The sequence below is a fragment of the Oryx dammah genome, unplaced genomic scaffold (genome assembly GCF_014754425.2).
Source record: "Oryx dammah isolate SB20612 unplaced genomic scaffold, SCBI_Odam_1.1 HiC_scaffold_26, whole genome shotgun sequence".
Lineage (NCBI taxonomy): Eukaryota > Metazoa > Chordata > Mammalia > Artiodactyla > Bovidae > Oryx > Oryx dammah.
The window spans coordinates 66,204,292-66,222,636 of NW_024070210.1; the positions used below are offsets into that span (position 1 = coordinate 66,204,292).

At 38.8% G+C, this 18,345-nt stretch overlaps 1 protein-coding gene across 1 annotated transcript in view; it reads right to left on the bottom strand.

Annotated features, from left to right (window-relative positions):
• RAD51 (RAD51 recombinase) overlaps positions 1 to 17,691 on the bottom strand; it is a 35,742-nt gene extending 18,051 nt beyond the window's left edge. The window contains exons 1-5 of the mRNA XM_040226924.1: positions 17,262 to 17,691; positions 13,796 to 13,898; positions 11,976 to 12,113; positions 3,708 to 3,825; positions 2,446 to 2,537 (exon numbers count right to left, since the gene is read on the bottom strand). Of these exons, the coding sequence (XP_040082858.1) occupies positions 2,446 to 2,537; positions 3,708 to 3,825; positions 11,976 to 12,113; positions 13,796 to 13,882 (435 nt within the window). The 5' untranslated portion in view covers positions 13,883 to 13,898; positions 17,262 to 17,691. The remainder of the gene's footprint in view (positions 1 to 2,445; positions 2,538 to 3,707; positions 3,826 to 11,975; positions 12,114 to 13,795; positions 13,899 to 17,261) is intronic.
• Positions 17,692 to 18,345: the final 654 nt, after the last annotated feature.

Sequence of the window (18,345 nt, forward strand, 5' to 3'; positions counted from 1 at the left end):
GGAAGTTCACGGTTCACATATTGCTGAAGCTTGGTATGCCTTAGGATATCTAATTCAATCACCTCCATTCATTCCAGTATTTACTGAGTACTGACTTAGGCAGTAGCAATACAGTAGAGAACTAGTCAGTTACTACAAGCCAGGTAATACTTTAATGAGTTTTAAGAGCATGGGCTCTGAAGTTGGGTTTGATTCCTGTAGCTACCACTTAAATGCGATATGAATTGTTTAGGAATTGTTTATGAATTGCTTAGGAATTAACTCATTGTGTCTGTTTCCAAATCCATCCTAGCAAAGCAAACAAAGAAGAAACAGAAGGCATCTACATAAGTTTTTTCCCTAATGTAGGAGATACTAGGCATGCTTGTATAACAATGAAAATAATTTAATAAAGAGGTAGACCGGAAAATAAAAGGAGCAGAGTCCTTGAAAAAGTGGCAAGGCATGGTAACCAGATCACAATGGTAGGACCTTTGAGAGGAAAAGAGACGCTCTCTATTGTAACCCAAGGTAAGAAAAGGTGGCTATAGATAGATGGATTTACCTCACACCAGTTAGAATGGCCCTCATTAAACAGCCTACAAATAACAAATGCTGGGGAGGGTGTGGAGAGAAAGGAACCCTTCTACACTGTTGGTGGGAATGTAAATTGCTATAGCCACTATGGAAAACAGTATGGAGGCTCCTCAAAAAACTAAAAATAGAGTTACCATATGCTCCAGCAATCCTACTCTTGGGCATATACCCAGACAAAACTTTAGTTCTAAAAGATACATGCACCCCTGTGTTCACAGCAGCACTATCATAACAGCTAAGACATAGGAGCAACCTAAATGTCCACTGACAGATGAATGGATAAAGAAGATGTGCAGATATACAATGGAATACTACTCCATGGATTAGTATACAGATATACAATGGAATACTACGCAGCCATAAAAATGAATGAAATACTGCCATTTGCAGCAACATGGATGGACCTAGAGATTAGCACACTAAGTGAACTAAGTCTGAAAGAGAAAGACAAACACCATATGATATCACTTACACGTGGAATCTAAAATGTGATACAAAGTAATTAACCTCCAACTAAAATAAATAAAGTTATATTTTAAAAAGTAAGTAAAATGTAACACAAATGGACTTATCTACAAAACAGACATAGAGAAAAGTGGGGGGGGGTGTTGGGGATGGATAGATTGGGAGTTTGGGATTAGCAGCTGCAAAGTATTACACAGAATGGATAAGCAACAAGGAACTACAGTACAAGGAACTACATTCAATGTTCTGTTACAAGAGACTTCCCTGGTGATCCAGTGGTTAAGAATCCACCATGCAGTGCAAAGGGCATGGGTTCGATCCTTCACTGGAGAATAAGATCCCACATGCTGTGAAGCAGTTAAGCCTGTGGCCACAACTAGAGCCCGCATGCTCTGGAACCTGAGCAGTGCAACTACCTAGCCCGTGTGCCACAACTAGAGAGCCCGCACGCCGCAGTGAAAGATCCTACATGACGCAACAAACAGGATCCCGCATGCTGCAGCTAAGACCTAATGCAGCCAGATAAACAAATAAATACAATCCTGCGACAAACCACAATGGGAAAGAATATGAAACTCAATCACTTTACTAGATAGCAGAAATTAACATAACATTGTAAATCAACTATACTTCATAAAATTTTTATAAAAGCTACGTGAGTTTATAGTTTTGATGTGAAGAACAGTTTAGATTAATTTGGCTAAGAGTGAGGCTGAAGAGAAGCATGAAATTTTGAGGAAAAAGGAGAAATTACGAAGATTCTTACTGAGCGGAGGAAAACGTTGCCTGAATGAAAAATTTTCAGGAGATCGGCCAAGCAGTATTGAATGTTAAAGCCTGTCATCTTAAATTTAAAGTGAGGTCAATCAGCTTTATGTTAAGATTTTTCTCTAGTATGATCAGCTATTGGGGAAATCAGGCACTGAAAACATAGATAGGGTTCATCTAAGAATGGCATCTCTTCAGATGGGGAATGTAAATCTGAGGGTATCTGTAAAGGAATGACTTTAATGAAGAATCATAAATCTAAACTAGTGAAGAGGGCAGAAAAAGCCAGGAGAGGCCTAGTGGATAGCAAGAAAGTATGTGAAATTAATAACCTGAAAGTTTCCGAGCTGTTTGGAAGTCTTACAGTAGCAATCTGTCTTCTAATTAGCTACAGCATTCTTTTTCTTTTGTGGCTGAGTCATGCAGCATGCACAGGTTCAATACCCCACCAGGAACTGAACCTGTGCCCCCTGCAGAGGAAGTTCAGAGTCTGAACCACTGGCCCTGCCAGGAAAGTCCCCCTAGCATTTTTGAAGACAGAGAAAGTGCTTTTTTGGTCCATGCTAACAGATGCTTGCCAGTAGCAGGAATCAACTCATTCTTCTGATATGATTAGGCAGAGCCCCAACAGCTCACCTGGCATGTTACAGCCAATGTATGACAGATCTGAGTCTTCCCCGTTCGGAATTCTCCAAACATCTCTGTGATGGATCCAGTCTCAATTCCTCCTAAAAAAGGAAACATCTCTTAGCACAATACAAATGTTAGAAACATAACCATAGAAACGTCCCAGTAGCTCATCAGAGAGATGTTTACATAATTTAGAGACCCAATCTTCAATAAGCAGTAATTTTAAAAATACTTCATTTGGAAATAATTCTAGATTCATAGACAACTGCAAAGAAATATAGAGGTTCCATGCATTCTTCATCCAGCCTCCCCCAATGTTAATGTTTTATATAATTATAGTATAAATATCAGAAAACTGACATCCATACAATCCACAGAGCTTATTCCGATTTCTCCAGCTATATATGCACTCCAGCTATATATTTGTGTGTCTGTGTAGTACTATGCAATTTACCACATTTGTAGCTTCATGTAAGTATCACCACAACCAATATACAGAACAATACCATCACAAGTCAATAAGCAATCATTTAAAAAATAAATTATAGATAATACCTAACATTTACCAAATATTTTTTGTGTATCTGTCATTGTGCTATCAATTCATTTAATTCCAATAACTTATAAGGTAGGAAGCTTTTTTTGACCTCATTATGAGGTCAAAGGTAAGACCTTTTCTTCTTTAATAAGATAAGAAAACTGAGGCATAGAATATAAGTAATCTGCACCAGGTAATATAGCCAGTAAATGCTAAGAGAGGGAACAGGAGGGAAAGCAAACGCTCAAATCTGAGTGTGACTCCTGAACTCATGCTATTTTGAGCCCCCCAAAAAAAGAAACTTAAATGATCAAATATTTGGGGAGGCAGCAAGAACCAATCCAACACTAAAATTTAGGACAGCGATGCTTTCAAAAGCTCAAAACCTTTACAGCTTTGCATCAAGTCCTGAAAATTAGTGTGCACCACAATGTGCTGATACTACAATGTAGCATTTTAACCAGCCATCAGATTTTCTACCTTGTGGTAGAGTAAAAGGTTATATTATTTCTTTAGGCAGAGGGAGATGACTCTCAAGAATGCAATTATTAATTGGAGATTAAATTATTGAATTGGCAGATAATTTTCGTATTTTTAAACCACCCTTCAGTCTTACTGAATACTTTCCTTTATTTCTTAATTCTATCTAACACATAAACATGAACCAAATATTTTAGTTATGTTCTATAACCTGGATGCTTTGCTAACCGTAGATAAGAGATTACGATACCTTGAAGCAGTTTGTCAAGTTCTTTGGAGCCAGTAGTAATCTGTATGATCTCAGATCGCCTTTGGTGGAACTCAGTTGCAGTGGTGAAACCCATTGGAACTAATTTAGCTGCCTCAGTCTGGGTAAAAATAAGAAATGTCAAACTGATGAAATACACTTAGTAAAGTAAGAATCAGGCATGTAGTGGGAAGAGGTAACATTTAACAAAATTTCCAGAAGGATTTCTCTTTAAAAAGTTACCAAAACACTCGTAAGTTCTAGTTCTAGGACTATTTTCTCTCTGGCAAATAAAGGATAAACTAATTTAGAGACTCCAAGAAGACTGGCAATTGTTTAACTGTCAATTCAAATAATACACTCGTGTAGTTAAAAACAACAAACTGATAGACCAACACATACGTAGTTTGCCTGACAATATGGTACAAAGTTCAATGTATTTAAACCTTTGTTTCCTGTTTCATCAACCATAGAATGTATCTCTTAACTTTCTACTTTGTTAAATGAGGACATTTGTCCTTTGATCTTTGCTCCCTCATCTACTTTTTCATCTCTGTCAACTGTACCTTTTCTTTTACCCTGTCAGTTTGAGAAGATTTAATCCTACTTTGTAGTCACTGATAAGCCATTAATGATCAGTCTATAGGTTGACTTCAAAATTTAAAAATAAAAGTTTTCAGATACATGGCGATTAAACATTATATTCCTAAATAAGCAATGAACCAAAGAAGAAATCACAAGGGAATTTAGAAGAGTCACTGAAATAAAATTAAGACAAAACACACCATAACTTATGGGATGTAGCAAAAACAGTACTTAAAGGGAGATTTATAGCTGTAAACACCTATATTAGAAAGATCTGAAATTAATAGCCTAAATCTTCCCACCTTAAGTTATGGAAAAAAGAGCAAACTAAACATAAAGCGAGCAGAAGGAAGAAGATAAAATCTGAATGGGAACTGGTGAAATAGAGAATAGAAATACAAGAGAGAAAAATAATTAAAACCAGAAGTTGCTTCTTTGAAAAAAATCAACAAAATTGATTTAAAAAGAGTCAAATCACTAAAATCAGAAATGACAGAGGGGACATTTCTACAACCCTTACAAAAATAAATTTATGCCAACAAATTAAATAATTTACAAGAAACAAAGAAATCCCTAGAAAAACACAAACTATCAAACTCACTGAAGTAGAAAAAGAATCCAAGTCCAGGCCCCAACTAATTAGCCAAACTTGAATCTAAATTCAGTAAAATAAACTGAATCTAACGAAAGAAAGAAAAGAGGGAGGGAGGAAGGAATAAAGGAAATTAAAAGAAAGAGAAACAGGAAGAGAAAGAGAAAGAAAGTGGGAGAGGAAGAGAGAGAAAAAGAGAGAGGGAGGGAGGAGAAAATCTGGATAAATCTACAGCAAGTAGAGATTAAACTTGTAATTTAAAAACTTTCCACAAAGGGAAAAAACTAATGAAAAGATGAATAGTGGACTTGCTTTATTCTCTAAACTTCTCTATAAGTTAAATACTTCACTTAAAAATTGATTATAACATTTATATTATAGTTATTGCAGAAGCAAAGGGTGTGCTAGAAATACAATTCCTTCACTAAGGTTCCAATGTTAACAACTGATGTCTCTCAAAGTTATCTGTCAAGTTCAAATAAATTTTTTTAAATGCCACTAGTTTCAAAATCATGCTCCATTTTACCTTGCTTTATATCTGAGCCATATCTTTCTTTAGTATTCTCTGACTTTATCACTTCTCAAAATCTCCAGTCTCTCCGTCTTACTATGTATTCTACTGACTCCTTTCCTTCTTTCTCCAAACGGGGCTCTCTGCTCTCTTTCACTGGCTACCTGACATAGAGCCACTCCAACCTAGGTCCTATGTTTTCTACCCTGATTTTAGTAAAGCATATCCTCAAGTATTGGTAACTTCCTAAGAAAGAATAGATAAGAGCAAAATGTTCTAAATTCTTATATTTCTGAGAATGCTGTATTCTGCCCTAACACTGGGTGAGTAATATTGTTACCAATAGAATTATAGGTTTAAAATCATTTACCCTCAGAATTTTTAAGGGATCGCTCTACTAGCTTCTACCACCCAGATTTCTAATAAGAGATGTGCTATCTTTCTGATTTTTGTTCCTTTAAAGGTCACTTACTTTTTTTTACTCTGAAATCTTTCAGTCTTCTCTTTATAACTGGTATACTGAAAATTTCACACTCAAGAGTCCAGGTGTGGGTCTTTGACATTTTGTGGGGCTTTAGACTTCTGTTTGCCTTTAGCTCGGAGAAATCTCTTTTTTTTGAGAATTTCTTTACTTCATTTTTCCCATAACTACTACCAATCTTTAGGATGAATGAAGATCAATGAAAATTAGAAAGTAAGAATACTAAAGAAAGGAGAGAAGAAACTATAAGCCAATATGGAACTCTAGTTTAATAAATGCTAAAATATTTAGGGGGAAATGTACTGCAACTTTCTTTAAAAAGCACAAACAGAGCCAAGATGTACTGATGGCTAGAGAGATAAACAGATAGATGATAAAGCAAGTATATTAAAATGTTAATAGTAGTGTCCAGGTGGTGGGTAAATGAGTGTTCATTGCAAAATTCTTTCAACTTTACAGTAAGTTCAAAAATTTTACTCAAAAATGTGGAAGGGAAATCTCAAACTCACAGAAGGAGATGTTATCCCTTCTTGTCATTTAGCCCCTACATTTTCTAGTCTATGAGCTCTTCAGTTCAGTTCAGTTGCTCAGTCGTGTCTGACTCCTTGCGACCCCATGAATCACAGCACACCAGGCCTCCCTGTCCATCATCAACTCTTGGAGTCCACCCAAACTCATGTCCATTGAGTCGGTGATACCATCCAACCATCTCATCCTCTGCTGTCCCCTTCTCCTCCTGCCCTCAATCTTTCCCAGCATCAGGGTCTTTTCAAATGAGTTAGATCTTCGCATCAGGTGGCCAAAATATTGGAGTTTCACCAGGACTGATCTCCTTTAAGGATGGACTGGTTGGATCTCCTTGCAGTCCAAGGGACTCTCAAGAGTCTTCTCCAAAACCACAATTCAAAAGCATCAATTCTTCTGCGCTCAGCTTTCTTTACAGTCCAACTCTCAGATCCATACATGACCAATGGAAAAGCCACAGCCTTGATTAGACAGACCTTTGTTGACCAAGTAATGTCTCTGCTTTTTAATATGCTGTCTAGGTTGGTCATAACTTTCCTTCCAAGGAGTAAGTGTCTTTTAATTTCATAGCTGCAATCACCATCTGCAGTGATTTTGGAGCCCAGAAAAATAAAGTCAGCCACTGTTTCCACTTTTTTCCCCATCTATTTGCCATGAAGTGATGGGACCAGATGCCATGATCTTAGTTTCCTGAAAGTTGAACTTTAAAGGAACATATTATAACCAATAGGAAATTGGAAGTAAAAACCATGCCAACTGCATAGTCTGGCAGAACTTGACTTCTTTTGTTTATATAATAAGCTTGCTTTCATCTGTCTTATATCTGTAGGAATTTTCAATGTCTGACAAAGTTTTTTTTAATGTCTGACAAGGCATAAGCAAAGGTCAGGATTCGCTGAGTCAGAAAAACTGACACCCAGAGAGAAACAACAGACTTTAGGGACACCTACTGGCTTAATAGTATCACAGTCTTTCAAAGAGGTATTAGGTATTCAGAATTCTTACGTATTCAATTAAGTCACTACTTCAACAAATTTATTTATTTGAGCAATCCAATAAATGACAACTTCATACTTCCATAGATGGTAACATGTTTAAGGATTTAAATTAAGAATTACTTATGGTATTTGCACCCTGAATGAATTAATACTATAAAATAATACCTGATAAAACAGAATTTACTGGGTTGTATATATATTATTATATGAGATATTAAAATAAATCTCAGATATTGTCCATCAGACTAGGTTATGTGGTAGAACTACACGCACTGAAGCTGCAGGAAGCATTTTTTGAAGATTCTTTAGCTTTTGAAGATTATTTTTTTCAGAGAAAATTTCTGTGAAACTGTAACAGCTATCAACATAAAACTATAAAATATTATTTTATAAATTAAACACTTGCTTTACATTATAGAAAACTTCAACAGCAAAGCTAATCAAACTCTATAACTACACAATGGTGATCTGTGGTCAGCAATCTTTGATGTTACTATAACTGTTCTGGGGTGCCACAAACCACACCTATAGAAGACAGCGAACTTAACTGATAAATCTGTGTGTTCTGACTGCTCTACCCACTGACCATATCCCCATCTCTCTCTTCCCTCAGGTCTCCCTGTTCCTTAAGACACAACCATACTGAAATCAGGCCAATAAATAACCCTACAATGGGCTTCCCTGGTGGCGCAGATGGTAAAGAATCCACCTGCAATGTGGGAGACCTGGGTTCGATCTCTGGGTTGGGAAGAGCCCCTGGAGGAGAGCATGGCAACCCACTCCTATATTCTTGCCTGAAGAATCCCCATGAACAGAAGAGCCTGGCGGGCTACAGTCTAAGGGGTCGCAAAGAGTTGAACATGACTGAGCAACTAAGCACAGCACAGCACAACAGCCTTCAGGTGTTCAAATGAAAGCAGTGAACCTGTACATCTGTCACCTTAAAGAAAAAAACTAGAAATGATTCGGTTTAGTGAGGAAGGCATGTCAAAAGTTGAAATAGGCTGCAAGCTAGGCCTCTTGTGCCAAACTGTTAACCAAGTTGTGAATGCAAAGGAACATCTTGAAGGAAATTAAAAGCACTATCCCAGTGAATACATGAATAGTAACAAAATAGCCTTACTGCTATTATGAAGAAAATTTTAGTGGTTTGGGTAGAAGATCAAAGCAGCCATAACATTCCCTTTAGCCAAAGCCTAGTTCAGAGCAACGTCCTATTCTCTTAATTCAGGGAAGGCTAAGGGTGATGAGAAAGCTGCAGAAGAAAAGTCTGAAGCTAGGAAAAAAGCCATCTCCATAACATTTAAGAGAAAGGTGAAGCAGCAAGGGCTAATGTAGAAGCTGCATCAAATTATCCCGAAGATCTAGCTAAGATAAATGAAGGTGGCTACACTAAACAGATTTTCAATGTAGACAAAATAACATCATATTGGAAGAAGGTGCCATCGAGGACTTTCATAGCTACAGAAGAGAAGTCAATGCCTGGCTTCAACAGTTTTCAAAGAATCAGCCAGCTCTCTTTTTAGCAGCTGATGCCACTGGTGACTTTAAGTTGAAGCCAATGTTCATTTACCATCCTAAAAGTCCTAGAGCCCTTAAGAATCATGGTAAATCTTTTCTGCTTGTGCTCTATAAATGCAACAAGTTTAGATGATGGCACACCTGTTTAAAACAGTTTACTGAATATTTTAAACCCACTGTTGAGACCAATTGCTTAGGAAAGATCCTTTCAAACTATTATTGCTCACTGACAACATACCTGGTTACTCAAGAGCTTTGGATATGCACAATGAGATTTAATGTTGTTTTCATGCCTGCTAACACAACATCCATTCTGCACCCCGTGAATCAGGAGTAATTCTGCCTTTCAAATCTTATTATCTAAGAAATGCATCTTATAAGACCACAGTTGTCATAGACCGTGATTCCTCTGATGGATCTGGGCAAAATCAGTTGAAAATCTTTTGTAAAGGACTTACCATCCTAGATGCCATTAAGTACATTTGTTAAAAAAGAAAGTAAATTCGTGGTTCATGGGAAAAGGTCAAACTGTCATTTAACAGGAGCCTGAAAGAAGTTGATTTTCACTCTCATGGATGACTGACAGGTTCAAGACTTTAGCAGAAGAAGTAAATACAGATGTGGTGGGAATAGCAAAGGAACTAGAAGTGGAGCCTGAAGTTGTGGCAGAAATACTGCAATATCATGATAAAACTTTCATGGATAAGGAGCTGCTTCTTATGGATAAGCAAAGGGTAGTTTCTTGAAATAGAATATCCTGGCGAAGATGCTGTGAAGATTGGTGACATGACAACAAAAGATTCAGAATATGACATACACTTGGTTGATAAAGCAGTGGCAGTGTTTGAGAGGGCTGATGCCAATCTAGAAAAATTTCTGCTGGGGATAAAATGCTATAAAATAGGACTTCCCTGGGCGTCCAGTGGTTAAGAATCCATCTGCCAATGCAGCGGACACGGGTTCAATCCCTGGTCTGGGGCCATTCTATATGCCATGGGGCAACTAAGCCCACGCTTAGGGCCCATGTTCCACAACAAGAGAAGCCAATGAAAAGTCCACGCACTGCAACCATAATAGCCCTCAGGCAGCAAAAAATGCCCAGGGCAACCAAAACATTAAACAAATAAACATTTTACAATGCTGTCAAATAGCATTGCGTATTACAGAGAAATCATTCATGAAAGAAAGGAAGATTCAATCTATGTGGCAAACTTCACTGTGGTCTTATTTTAAGACATTGCTGCAGCCACGCCAACCTTCAGCAACCGCCCCCCCGATCAGTCAGCAGTCATAAACGTCAAGGCAAGACTCTCACCAACAAAAAGAATATAAATTGCTGAAGGCTCAGATGATGGTTAACATTTTTTAATAGTGAAGTATTTTTAAATTAAGGTATACACACTGTTTTTGTAGATCTAATATTATTGTATAGTTAACAGACTACAAAATAGTGTAAGCATAATTTTTATAGGCAAGAGGAAACCAAAAAATTCGTGTGACTTGCTTTACTGTGATATTTGCTTTGTTGTGGTGGTCTGGAACCTAACCTGCAGTTATCGCCAAGGTATAGCCTATAAATACCAAAGGATAAAATACACAAAATAAAATGTAATCACAGGGTACTATGAGTGCCAAAGGAATATATGAAGCAAGAAAAATGAATAGTAGCTGCAAGACATTGGAGGGAAATAAAAAAGTATCACAGTGTATCAGGATGAAAATAACTGGATTCTAGTCTTAGTTCTGCGATCAACTGTGTAACGTTGGATAAATAACTGAAACACTGTGCCTAAGTTTCCTTATCTGTAAGGCAGAGCTAACACTGGTCCTACCTCTCTCTCCCAGTGTCGGTATGAAGGGCAAGTGAGAATACTGTGCATACAAAAGGGATGGGATTTCAAAGTTAAAGTGCTATAAGGGAACTCTACTCAGTATTCCATAATAACCTGAACTGGAAAAGAATCTAAAAAGAATGGAAATTGTATATGTATTGACATATGAATCACTTAGCTGTACACCTGAAACACAACATGGTAAATCCACTACAGTCTAAAATAAAATTTCAATTAAAAAAGTTAAAGTGCAATATAATATAAAGGATTATTATTACCTTATTTTGGTTAAGCATGTAAAATCACTTTTACATCATTTACTAAAGTTAAAAAAAACTAAGCATTAATGATTTGTAATCACACTTTCTTATGATTAAAGAATCTTGCTTATGACTAGCTAATTAATAGACTGTACACACTGGCAGCCTAATTAACATGACTCTAATATTCAAGGAATAAAAACAACTTTCCTATTTAAAGTAATACACATTTAGGGGACTTTCCTAGTGGTCCAGTGGCTAAGAGTCCACCCTCCCAATGCAAGGGGCCTGGTTTTGATCCCTGTTCAGGGAACTAGATCACACATGCTGCAACTAAACTCAGTGCAGCCAAATAAATAAATAAATATTTTAAATAAAGTAATACAAGTCTATTACAGAAACTGCAGAAATTTCAGGAAATTGAGGCAAAAATAATAACTGTTCACATTCTCACCATCCAGAAACAACAGTGTTAGTATTTTACTGTAGTTATCCCCAGTGTATATGCTGTATGTATATAAATACACACATTTACAAAGATAAAGACATAAGCAGACAAACACATTTTTTAACCTGCTTTCTTATATCAGGAACATTTTCATATGTCAATGAATGTTCTTCAAAACTATTTCCAGTGGCTACATACTAATGAGTACATTTCTAAGGCATGAAATTATAACATCCAGAAATGATAAGGCACACATCACTCACAGCTGGTAGGAGTGCAAACTGATAGTCAATTTGGCAGTATTTATGTCATACCCCTGTGATACTGCAGTTCCCTAGGAAAAATCCCAGTTTATGCAAGAAGACATACAAAGCTAATTAGCTGGTAATACAGTCACTTCTGGAAAAGGGAAGAGGGTGACACACGGGGGATGAAGAAGGGAGACTGCGGTCTCTCACCATATACTCTTCTATGCCACTCCCACTACTGCCTCTCTTGGCCACACAAGCGGTACTTACCAGAATTTTATCAGCTTTGGCTTCACTAATCCCCTTAATATTTATTAGCTCCTTCTTTGGTGCATAGGCAACAGCCTCTACAGTATGAAATCCAGCTTCTTCCAATTTCTTCACATCATTGGCATTTATACCACATTGCTGCAAGTGAAGAAAACTACAGATAAATCTAAGCTTTGGTTCCCTCATCTGCTGAATGTGGATATTGGCCCTACTTATTTCACAGGGCTGTTTATAACTGTGATAGTACATGCAAAAGCTTTAAAAAGTATGCCCTACATATGATGCATTTCGTAACAAATTACCAATATATTCATCATCAAAGGTATTCTCTTGGTGGCTCAGATGGTAAAGAGTCTGCCTGTAACATGGGATATTTGGGTTTGATCCCTGTGTTGGGAAGATCCCCTGGAGAAGGGAAAGGCTACCCACTCCAGTATTCTTGCCTGGAGAATCCTAAGGACAGAGGAGCCTGGAAGGCTACATACAGTCCACGGGTCGCAAAGAGTCAGATATGATTGAGTGACTTCACTTTTTTTCAGTTTTCATTCATTATCAAAACCAGTAGTTTTAAACTAGCACTATGTATATTAAAAGACAATGTCATGAATTAGGATTAAACCTGTAACTAAATCTTTTGACTGGAACTCTAAATGAACTTTGAGACCTGGGCCCTAAAAGGCCACTTCAAACTGGTGCTTCCCAAAGTTTTCTACATCAAGCATACATAAAGAATAAGTTTACACTAAGCTGGGTAAACAGATAAGACTGTCCCAGAGCTAAGGGGAGCATATCTTAGCATATATTCTTTGTTGCCCAATAACTGGAAAGCTCGGCTTTAACAACCGATATTAAGAATGAGGAAAACTATTTTTGGTCAGGGATTTACATGCCACTCCTCAAAAACAAACCACCCAAAGGCACTTCCTTCTCCCGATAAAGTCAGCTTTGGTTTTATTAGCCACCAAAACCATGACTTTGGGGAAAGCATGCATTATTAGCAGGATATGTATGTATCTGGGGTCAGGGAAGGTTTGGGAGAGGGGAGAGAAATAGTACATAGCCCTAGAAACCAGGTCTGTTATAAAGATTTAAGCAATAAGCAATACACACGTGTGGTTATAAAGATGCTCACTGAAACCAAAAGTTATGACTCTGAATTCTCCCATGTGTTTAAGAAACCTGTTTAAGTATCTTCTGAAGAGCTGAAGCTTAGGTGGAGAATGGGAGGAATATGCATAGAAACAAGAACGAAGACTTTCTCAGTATACTCTCCCGATTCTTTCAGCCCAAGTCAGTGGCACTCACTCTGGGACCTCTGTACGATGTGCAGAAATAGTGCAAGGCCCCAGGCTTGGTGTTTGATGTTCTTGTGCAGAGTCTTGAACTCTCACACCTTAACCCCAAGCCAGTCTGTCTAGGACAGCTGTCTTCTTAGTAACTCCATCACGGATCCACGCTGGTGGAGAGATGCTGTTCCTCTCCACTTCCTGCACAGCTGGTCCAGGCCACTACAGCTCCCTGGATGGCAATTTCATACTTAGGACAAATAACACAGATTCTACATGGGATCCTAGGGCTTCTTAGTTTCTGACATCCAGTTCTAAGAAAGAAAACTGATGAAGGAGGGGAAGAATTCTCGACAAAAAAGGGACCTGGCAGACCTGTTTAGCAACTGTCTTAAGTCTTTCCACAGGGTCCTTGACAACCCTCCTGAAAACTCTAATTTGGATTTTAGTTTATGTAAAGGTTGTGATTCCTCCCAGTAGGTAGAACAATCTTATCCAGCATTATAATTTTAAAATTAGCAACCAAGCACACACCTCTAATCGAGAAATAGGTTGTGGACCAAAGCTTTCTTCTTCCACTGAAGTATCTGCATTTGCTTCAAGCTGCATCTGCATAGCCATTACTCAGTGTTCAATACTGGAAAACACAGATGGCCATCAGGAAGAACACTAGAGAAAGTACAGACACGCAAACATAGTTTTACAGTAAATCTCTTAAAGAATTACTTCCTAGGGTTTTCCTCTGGATATATAAATAGTATGCATAATATACTTAAGAAAACTTATGAATTTATGCCTAGCTAAAAAATTTATGTCATTTTGATTCTACTTGTTTGACTTAGTATGAACAGAATGCTAGATTTTTAATTTTAAAAAAATAGATACACAATAAGCAACAAAAGTTTACTGTATAGCACAGGGAACTATAGTCAATATCTTGTAATAAACTACAATGGGAAATAAAGTGAAAAATAATATATATGTCTAACTGAATCACCGTTCTGTATACCTGAAACATTGTAAGTCAACTATAGTTCAATAAAATATATATATTAAGAAAAAAAATGACTACTAGGCTTTTGATTTAATCACTGACCTACCCATGGCAGGAGAAAGAAGAAATCCCTCACCAGCTTTCCCTTCCACCCAGACAGCTTAACTATATGAACTATGTCCCCCAGTTCTCCTGCTTCATATTTCTTATAGATAAGGGCCAAGTCTTATTTGTGTATAACTTATGATACATCATAAATGTTAGGTGTTTGTTAAATATTCGGCAACTGAATGCAGATTTTCCAGGACTCTACTTAAAAAAAAAACCCCAAAACTGATTTAGGGTTAAACCGTTTCAGTTCCACTGTTCTCTTCCAAGAAAGCAGGGTTTGAGGGTGATGGGAAAAGAGTGAAATGAAGGTACAGAATCACTGCCATAAATCTCCACTCCTGATACAGAAACAGTGGACTGAGAGGAGAATTCTCCACACCTTAGGCAATGATCATAGTTTGTAGTCCCACATTTTGGTTCTTTGTAACAAGTGTATGAAATTTAAAGAGCAACATTTTAATCAATTCCAGACTTCACTGAATGCACAAATGAGTAAGTAACATGGAAGTACCCTGCTCAGTTTGAAATCTTCCATATAAGGCCAATACAAAAGTCAGATTATTTTAATAGTTAAGATTGCACTGATTGAAAGAATGGAGAACAAAAAATTTTAATTTTCTTCATGAGGTAGTAGTAAAAGCAAACAAATCTTGATGTCTACAAGGATAAACATACTTAAGTCACACCAAAATAATCTGGACAATTTAACAATCAAGATAAATTTAATTCAAAAAATAACAGGTAAGGAATCTCCAGTCTTAGGCTTGACAGAAGGTGACCATTTGTTCTTGACTGGTTCAGGTGTAGTTCTCTTAGATGGCATGCTTAGCATAATATGAGTTTATAATTCCAAATATCAGAATCATCTGAAGTCAACTTAAAGTATCTTCCTTCATAATTTATGAAAAAGATGGCTGGAACTGTATACATAAAGCAATAACCAAAAAGCAACAGGCTGAAAAACTGGACTATATTTAAATTTAGAAATTCCATCCATCAAAATGCTATGGCTGGGACTTCTCTGGTAGTCAAGTGGCTAAGACTCCAAGCTCCCACTGCAGGGGCTGGTGCTCAATCCCTGGTCAGGGAGCTAGATCCCACGTACAGGAACTAATACCCAGTGCAGCCAAAAAAAAAAAAAAAGGCTATGGCTTCCCAGCTGGCACAGTGATAAAGAATCTACCTGCCAATGCAGGAGATGCAAGAGAAATGGGTTCAATCCCTGGGTTGGAAAGATCCCATGTACCTGGAAAATTCCACGGACAGAGGAGACTGGAGGGCTACAGTCCATGGCGTCACAAAATGTCAGAGGACTGGGACTTCCCTGGTGGTCCAGTGGCTAAGACTCTGCACATTCCCACTGCAGAGGGCCCGAGTTCGATCCCTGGTTGGGGAACTAGATTCCACATGCCACAGCTGAGACCAAGTGCAGCCAAATAAACAATTAAAAAAAAAAAAAAAAAAAAAGCCAGATGACTGAGCGACTGAAAACATCTAATCAAGACACCACTGCAAGAAAGAAAGTCAAACAATAGTGAGGTGGGAAAAATTTACCACAAATATACCTCAGGGCTGATAACGAGAATATACAAAGAATTCTTGCAAATCAGTAAGAAAGACAACCCAATAAAAAATAGGCAAAAGAGATCTGAACAAGCACGTCACAAGAAAAGATACTCAAATGGTTAATAAACGTATCCACAAATGCTCAATTTCATTAATAATCAGGAAAACTAAAATTAAAACCACAAGATAATAGCTAAAATTTTAAAAAATTAACAATAACTATTAGCAAACGTGTGGAACAACTGAACACTCATTCACCGCTGGTTCGAGTGTACTGGTACTGTATTAAACATGGAAGGTGAAGACAGACACATACTTTGACCCAGGAATTTTGCCACTCTATTATTATTATTATTACTATTAACCCACTGAAAAACATATACGTGTGCACTAAACTGTATGCAGGAATTTCCTCAGCCACCTTTGTCCTGAAAGCTAAAAACTAGAAATAATGCTGATATCCATCATTGGTATAATGAATAGGAGGAATACAACATAGCAACGAGAAAGTATTGCTAAATGCAAAGACACTTAACGAACCTACAGACAGAACGTTGAGCAAAGTCAGACACAAAAAGTCTTTCTTTACATAAAATTCAGAAACAGGTAAAATTAATCAATGGTATTAGTGGTCAACACAGTGGTTACCTCTGGCGAGAAGGGAGAGTATTAGAGAAGGGGGCACAAGGGAGGCTTCCGGGTGATGACAGCATTCTTTCTGGATCTGAGTGGTATATTCATTTTGTAATGACTCATGAAGCTGTACACACTTTTGATCTGTGCATTTTTTCTATTTGTATACTACACTTGGCTTATAAGTTTAAGAAAAAACAGCATACGTCACTACAGATCGTTACCTAGACATCACGTAAAAGGTCTTCCGCATTAGAAAAAGCAAATTATCTTACTGGCAACTGGAGGTGGGTACTCTGGTAAGCAAAATTTTGTGTAATGGAAAGGGCACTGACCAGAAACCTGGAAACCGTGGTTCTGGCTTAAGAGCTGTGACTCTGTCACTACACGTCTCTGCATCTTGGATTCCTCGCGGACGCCCATTAAGTAGGTATTGGAAATGAAGGCCTCCCAAGGTTCCTCCCAGCTCTAAACGCTAGAGTGCGCTTCTATTTTCCCCTCAGAGAACTCCTACGGTCGAAATAGCCCGGACAAGTCCCGGCTCCGCCCCGCCATTTCCGAGTTTCTCACTTGGGAGAAACGGAGGGGCCCCTAAGGCTGCGGAGTTGGGGCCCAAATCTGGGTTTAAGCCTGGGTCCGGCTTAAGCCGGGACTAACCTGGCGGTGGAAGGGGCTTGGTCTGCGTTTCACACTCACCTGGACCTGCCGTGCTTTGCTATTCGCTAAGGCGGGTTGCACACTCCGACTACCGTCTGCTGGACCCGCCCGCGCCCGATCCCGGACGGACTGTAGATCCCCTCGCTTATGCCCCGCTTCTCTACTCCCTTGCTTCGGCCTTCTGCACAAAACCCAGGCGAGTTTCAGCTTCCAACTGCGCTCCTGCTGCGCGTCTCGCCTCCTCTTAGGCCTCGGTCTAAAGCCGCAGCGCGCGCTCTGCCTACAGCTTTCGGAAATCCCGCCAAATCCTATTGGGCAAGGTCACGCCCGCGTCAACGTAACGTCTCCCCACCCTTCTCGGGCCCGCCTTCCAGCCGCCTCGACCACTCGTGAGATCGAGAGTTGGGCTCAAGGAACTTGAGCTTGCAGGATGTTATGGGTTCCCGTCTTCTTTTTCTCCGTTAGGACTAATCCAGAACTTGAGAGTTGCGTTTTTCTCACCCTTTACCAGATCGAGGACTACAACTCCCAAGAGGCTGTGGGCTTCCCGAGACTACATATCCCAGTATGCACCGCGGGCGGGCGACTCAGCTGCAGCTCCTCAGCCCCTCTTGGGAATAGCCAGGCTCTTGGGAACTGGTGGCTTAGACAGTAAAGAATCCGCCTACAATGCGGGAGACCTGGGTTCGATCCCTGGGTCGGGAAGATCCCCTGAAGGAGGGCATGGCAACCCACTCCAGTAATCTTGCCTGGAGAATCCCCATGGACAAAGGAGAGTGGCGGGTTACAGCCCATAGGGTGACAAAGAGTTGGACACGACTGAACGACTAAGCACAGCACTGGGAGCTCTTAATTTGTTTCTTAAGTGTCTAACCTGGGGCATTTGGCCCTTCAGGGTGCGCTGAGCCTCTAACTTAGACCAATTACGGAGTTCAGGCGCTTTCTAGGCTCTCAGATGGTGGAGCTGATGCCGCTGAAGTACATGGGTGAAACTGGAACAGAAAGCTAATGGAGAGAAAGAAAGGACTGAAATATTAGTCAAGCTGTGGTACTTTACTGGAAATTTGCAGGACTCTGGATTTTGAAAATGTAAATCTTTTCGTAGTTTATTAAAAGTTGATTC